Genomic DNA, 6696 nt, shown 5'->3' on the forward strand with positions numbered 1-6696 from the left:
CGGGGACAAGCTTTGGCTTCGGTTTACAAACCCCGTTCTGGAGGGAAAAGAAAAAAACACCCTCTACCCGTCGCCACCTCTCACCTCGCCCCCCCCGCGTTCCCCTCCCACCGTTCCCGCTGCCGTCGCCGCCGCCGCCGCCGAGGCTGCTGCCCCGGTGCGCCCTGGCGAGGCATTTTCGCACCCCGCCAGTGCGCGGAGAGGCAGCAAGAAGAGGCGAGATAACGCGCGGAGGGATCCCCTGTGGAGTTACCCGCTCCGCCGGACGGGACGCTTCACGCCGGCTGCGAGATGCCTCCGCCGGCCTTAAAGGGGTCCCATAAAGGCGCACTGCCAAGGGCTCGCCATGCGCCCGAGGCCGTGGGAATGCGGGTTGCGGCTGGTGGGGAGGGGCGCGGAAGAACCTTAGACGTGGGGGAGGCAGGGAGGCCATTTCCTGGAGGCTGCAGAGCAAATGAGCCTCTCCCCGGGTCCTCGGGGAAGCCCTGCAGAGGTCAGCCGTGGCTTTTGCACCCCTGAACACGCGGGTCCGGGTGAGGGAACATGGAGTGTAGACGAACCGTGCTTTTGAGCTTGGGCCTTCTAACTGGTTTGATGAAAGGCCATCAGCGTGGCCCCAAATCCCAGCGTTATCAAAGCGAATCAAAGCCCTTCTTTTCCAGCCGAGCGGGCCTTGTGGAAATGAGATGTACGTTTACCCTTGACACACTGCACGCCTGGCTGAGGCTCCCAGGTTAATTGATATTTAATGGAAATCATGCCCATGAATATAGTTTCCATCATTTCGCCCTTGATAGACGTCAGCAGCAGGCACAGGGGTGGGGGGAGGCTGAAGAATGCTGGGGGTAGGTATTAGCATTGCTGAGGCGGTAAATAGAAGAGGTGGGAGAAATGTTCCAAGCTGGGAAGGAAAACGCACGTGGTGGCGTTTCCTCGGGTAGCACGCGCCGCTCCCGGGTGTCAGCCCCGGCGCGGGGCGGACCTGGGCAGGGTGTGGCCCCGGGCGGAGCGCGGGGGTCCCGACGCCCGCCAGTCCCCCTTCCAGCCTCAGGCAGCGTTCAAATCGCGCCGCTTCCAGGCAGCGTTCAAATCGCGCCGCTTCCAGGCAGCTGCAGGCGGCGTCCATCTTCTGCTAACGATTCTAGTTCGTCGGCGAAGTCGGTGAAATACCTGCCGAGAGCAGATGCGGGGCTTACTTTATAGTTACTAAGTTTTCCAAAAGAAAGGAAGCGCAGCCTCGGCCTTGTAAACGAGAAGGAAGAGAAACAGCCCGCGCCATGTGGGCAAGTTAGGTTTGAATCCGCAGAGTACTCATGATTCCTTCCAAAGCCACTGGGTTTTACACCATCAACCGCCTTCTCCGCCCTCCCCCCCCCCTTCGCTTTTCTTTTTCCTGTCCCCCTCCTCCTGTTTTAATGTCCAATACATGTGATAAATCTCTGTTGTGTGTATTTTTCCTCGCCCACTAGGCCTTCTTCGCGGGCTCTTTGGGTAACCGAACCCCTATTCCTGCGCGGTAATCCAGCGTTTAGGGGCGCCGGGCCCATCGGCTATGGGAACCGACCTGGGAGACACTCCTGCCTAAGCTAAAACACACCCCTGCGGCTTCCACGCCAAATGCAAATATTTCAAAGCCCCAGATGGCCCCAAAGGTGCAGCAGGCGAGTGGTTTCAACTAACTACCCCTCACTCCTTGTGGGTTGGCCCAGACTGTGAGCGAGATCCTGAGATCGTTCAGGCCGAACTGAATATCATATTTTGCAAATGGAGAAACAAGGTTGCGATGGAAAGGCATAACAAGATAAAATTTTCTGCTGTTATTTTAATTATTTCTGCAGGATATAGTTGGAAATGGTTAAGGTAAACCGATTGCCAGTGGACGTGCTGGTGGTAAAGGCAGGCTTTATTTAATTTTTAAAATTAGTAGGGAGTGCAGGCGACTTTTGTGGGGGTGGCAGGTTTTTTTGTTTTTTCCTGCGTGTTATCTACATGTAAAACTTCCTTTAAATCCTAAGGTGAATGAAGAGATTCCGACAATTAACGGTTTGTCCTTTGGTCTTGCAACTACCCAATTAAGAAATTATTATTTTCAATAAAGTTTTGGAGCTGACTGTCATTGTGTTTTTGTTTTGTTTTTATTTCAGTGGAGTGTGTGAGTGGGAATGGAATGGGGGGAAAACAGAAAAGCGGAACTAGATCTCAACAGTACAAGGCATCTGGTAGAGTTCGATGATTTCTGGGGGGGAAAAGAAACACGAACACTACAAAATTCATTTCTACGCATTCTGGCCTAATTCAGAAAACACTACAACGCAACATTCCCTCTTCGGATAAAACACTTAGCTTTTTTTTTTTTTTTTTTTTTTAACCAGTTTTGTTTCTAATCTGAGTAGAAAAAGAGCGCGATTAACTTCCTAAATAAAGATGCACGCTTTTCCGCGTTTCTGTTTTGATACAATGCATTAATTATAACGTTTTCGTTTCAGCTGTGCCATAGTGCAAGTTTTTCCGAGATCCAGAGGCAAAATTTTATACCTAGAAAATACTGCTGGAGAATTAGACAGTGCACATTGTTTTTTTTCTTTAAAATCATCCTAATTTGGGATTAAAAATAAGATTGTAAATATTTTTAATCAAAACCTTTCTCGCCGCAACCCCAGCTTTACGAGATCAGAAAGTGGAGCAACAGCGCTCTCTAGTGGCCAAAAGCCACCTCGCGCCGACCGAGTTTAATTTCCCTGTTACTCGTTTCAAGCCATTTCCAATCTTGTTCTATTTGACTGGGGCTTGGACCGCTGACACTAATAATGCTTTATCCCTTTGATTGTCAACAAGTCAAGCTCTTGCGGAGGATATTCCCATGTGTGCTTCCATAACAGCTTCCAGTAGTGCCTTTTCCAAAAGCTTCCGGCTCTTCTTTTGCCAGATACTGTAGTTCCCCATTCTGTAATCCTCCAACAGTACTTTTTAGGCACAATTATAAAACTGGCTAGATTGAACAAAAAAATCACAACTTTCTAAACATCAACTGCAAGAGGCTTTCTTTCAAAGGATCCAGGCATTGTGAAAACTAAGAAATTATAGAAGTCAAGACTTAATATTTTTCTTTTAAAGCTGTTGCTCTGAATATCAAATCGTGAATATTTGCTTTTTTAACTTGGCAATTTTAATGTTCCAAGCCCATTTGGTTGGTCGATTTTAGGGGGATCTCAGCCAAATTAGAAGCTTTTTGCTGGATCTCTGAGTGACGGGCTGGAAAGTCCCAGTTGGGCTTGTATTCGTTTGAATTTCTATGCACAATAAATGGGATTTAAAATTTATATACAAAGTCACAGAATGAAATGAATTGACTAAAATTCTGCTTGGATTTTAAAAAGCAAATACTTCATTTCATCGACTTAGGTGATTCCTGTGAGGCTAAACTTTTTTCTCATTTTCAAAAATGTTTTCCTCCAGTTAGGGTGCAACTATTGTACTTGCTATAAGCAAAGCAGATATAATTTCCAACAATATTTTTGCTGCACAATTTGGAGTGGAGGGCTAGATATTTTTGTGACAGTGCGTCTATGTGTTTTTGTGAATGTGCGTCTAGATATTTTCGTGAAAGTGCGTCTGGGTAACTTCATCTTTCCCCATCATCGGGCTGTGGCTAGAAGACCCAAGATCGCTAACTCTCCCCACTCCCCAAATAATACAGCGGTTTGGTTTTGTTTTAAAAACCGGCTAGAGCTTGGCGAGCCTCAAAATATTATGAACAGCAACCCACCGAGGGCAACTTCTAATACCCGGCCATTTTTTAAATCAGAAGCACACCACTCCCTCCTTCCTACCCTCCTCATTTTTATTTCCTAGGTGCTCACACTTCACCCGGGGATCCCAAGCCCCTGCCTTTTTGGTCTAATGCAGTCTTGTTTATATTTTATTGTCCAGATTTTAAGACCCAGTTTTGTCTGCATTTTTCCTTTCCTCCCACAGACCCAAACATCAAAATGAGATGGTTTCAAAGCGAAGCTCCGGGCCTGTCGTAAACTCATTACCTCCAGACGTCTCGCCGGCTCGATGGCTTTATGACACCTTGGCTCTTCCTGTTTTCAAAGAGCCCTAGGTATCAGGCTGGACGCAGGGGCGGGGGCGCAGGCAGCACCTTCTGCCGGATCTGGGCCTTGGCTTTCCCTCCCAGCCCGCCCCCCGCCCCCGCTTTTTCTTCGAGTCCCCTCTTTCATCAGGATCCCCAAGATCTCTGCCCCCGCCCCCGCCTTCCGCCCAGCCGAGGCGGCCTGGCGCCGCCGCCTCTCCGGCCTGCAAAGGCTATGCTTGCCCGAACCCTCGCTCACAATGACCTTCATTTTAGCCTCTGAATGCGGCCCTCAGAGGGCCGAGCTTGGGGCTAAACACACAGGAGCTGGCTGGGGGGTTAAAGGGGGCGGTGGGGTGAGGGTGGCTGGAGAGGAGAGCCTTGACCATTTTGATCCGCTAAGGTCACTTTGGGGAGGGGCGGAGGCTCACAGCCAGACCGTCCCGCCAACCTGGAGGAGTTACTACAGAGTGCGGAGTTGGCCTTTCCCTTGTTTGGAGAGGAGGGTGGGCCGCTGGGGAGAAAGAAGGCGTGGGTGCGGTCTGCCAAAGTCCTAGCGACAGGATGCCTGGCTCCTGAGGCCCGTCAGCTCCCCTGGGCGCCGCAGCAAGGTTGACACTAGGCCCTGGCACAGCATTCGATGCGCTGGAGGCTCTGGGACCAGTCTAAGGACGGGAGGGGAGGCCAAGGCCTGCCCCCTATCCCAGGAGCTGCGCTCTAGGTGGGACTGCTCACACAAAGGAATGCTCTGAGGCACAGATGAGAGATCAGGGTGGAAGGGCCCTGGATTTTTTGCAGTGCCTCCCTCGCGGGTAGAAGTTCTGTGAGAGTGATATTTTGCAGAGAGACAGAGAAAGCAGGCACACACCATCCAGGGCCAGCGTCTGAGTTCCATTTGATCAAGTCAGCATTTATTGGTAGGAAGCGGTAACATTTACAACTGGTCCTCGGTCAGGAGCCGGGAGGGAAGCCACCCGCGGCCGCCCACGTGAGCCGGGCCCTCTACGGGAAGCGCGGCTCCTCCAGTGCACTGAAAACAATTCCCCCCACCCACACACACACACACCCCTACCCAGCTGAGAGCCTGGGCTCCCCTCTCTGCCTCCCTCGAGGTCTTGGCTGAGGGCCCGCGGGCTCCCTGAGGAAAAGGGGCTTTAGCAACCGGTGGGCAAGCCGGCGAGCCTCAGCCTGGGCGGGCAGCCCGGGTATCCGCACTGTTATCGCTTTGCCTTCATTTTCCGAATCGGGGCGTGCCTGGCCCCTCTTGGGCAGCACTGGGGACTAAACTACAGCACTTTTCAGAAACACGGGGGACATTTACATAGGAGAGGGCTCCCTAAGCCGGCGTGCACTCACAAAAGATAGCATTTCCTAAGGAACCAACGGGGCAGGGAAGGGAGGGAGCAGGATAGGTTGAAACCCCAAAGCCACTTGATTTCTCCAACACATAAGCGAGTAAATACAGAGTCCCCCAAATACCTCACAGAGACCAACCACACAGTCACTTCTACCTGAAAAAAAATGAAGAAAGAAAAAGTCCGAGTCGCTGGAGAGTTTCTGGAAATCAAGCACCCATAAAGCAAAACCCCTGCTGCCTTTGCAAAGCAGAGCGCTTCCGCCGGCGCCGGTCAGTCTCCTTTGGGGCATTTCTCCTTGCTCATCTTTTTCATTTTCATCCTACGGTTCTGGAACCAGATTTTGACCTGTCTCTCTGTGAGGTTCAGAATCCTGGCCACCTCGTAGCGCCGGTCCCGGGTGAGGTACATGTTGAAGAGGAATTCCTTCTCCAGCTCCAGCGTTTGGTATTTGGTGTAGGGGCAGCGCTTTTTCCGCGTGGAGCGAGCGTGTATCCAGTTCGCGGCCGGGTTGTCTACGAAGAGGGGTATTTGGAGAAGGGGAGCGAGGGACGGAGGGGAGGCAGGGAGAGACGACAGGGTGGGGGAGAGAGCTCGTTAAATTAATTTCACCAAGGATGGCCGCTTTTCACAACTTGGGGGGGAATTATCATAAAAAGGCTTAATGCTCGCTCACTGTTCACCGTACAAACCGCGCGCCCGGGGTAGGTGGTTATGGGAAGATTTTTATGGGTGCGTGTTGCTCGCCTGGGCTAAGGTAGACGTCTAGACGTTTTTATAGGTTAGTAAAACTATCAGTTTTGCACATTCGAGCCTTACAGGTTTCAGCAATAAATCAGGGGGCAATTTCTTTTGCACTTACTTGGGTCAAGTTTCTGTTGTGGCGGCTGCGGATGCTGCTTTTCCTCCTCCTTCAGCGGGCAGCCGGGGCTCGGGTGGTCGCTGCAAGCCGAGGGCTTCGAAGAGCCGCCCGCCCCGGGCCCGGCCCCAATCCCCGCCCTGGGCCCAGCGCCTGCCGTCGCCGCCTTGTCCCGCAGGAAGGAGTTGCAAGAGAACTCAGGGTTGCCGCTCCCCTGGGACTCCTGGGCCGCGGAGCACTCAGTCCGTTTGGAGGAGGAGGAGGACGTGGAGGAGGCGGCGGCGGTGGCGGTGGCGGTGGCGGTGGCGGCGGCAGGGGCGGCGGCCGCTCCGGTTTCAGGCTTAATCCCGTAGTGGCGCCCGTTGGCTGGGCCGCCAGGGCCGGGGCTGGGACCAGGGCCCGGGGCG

At 52.5% G+C, this 6696-nt stretch overlaps 2 protein-coding genes across 2 annotated transcripts in view; both read right to left on the reverse strand.

Moving 5' to 3' along the window:
• The window catches only part of HOXD8 (homeobox D8), a 2876-nt gene extending 1750 nt beyond the window's left edge, over positions 1-1126 (reverse strand). Inside the window, exons 1-2 of the mRNA XM_012555286.2 lie at positions 920-1126; positions 85-379 (exon numbers count right to left, since the gene is read on the reverse strand). Of these exons, the coding sequence (XP_012410740.2) occupies positions 85-379; positions 920-1126 (502 nt within the window). The remainder of the gene's footprint in view (positions 1-84; positions 380-919) is intronic.
• Positions 1127-5703: 4577 nt separating this feature from the next.
• HOXD9 (homeobox D9) overlaps positions 5704-6696 on the reverse strand; it is a 1434-nt gene continuing 441 nt past the window's right edge. The window contains exons 2-3 of the mRNA XM_023730500.1: positions 6293-6696; positions 5704-5945 (exon numbers count right to left, since the gene is read on the reverse strand). The exon at positions 6293-6696 is cut by the window's right edge and continues 117 nt beyond it. Coding sequence (XP_023586268.1) covers positions 5704-5945; positions 6293-6696 — 646 coding nt within the window. The remainder of the gene's footprint in view (positions 5946-6292) is intronic.

This window comes from Trichechus manatus, unplaced genomic scaffold (assembly GCF_000243295.1).
Source record: "Trichechus manatus latirostris isolate Lorelei unplaced genomic scaffold, TriManLat1.0 scaffold00037, whole genome shotgun sequence".
NCBI classification, from domain to species: Eukaryota; Metazoa; Chordata; class Mammalia; order Sirenia; family Trichechidae; genus Trichechus; species Trichechus manatus.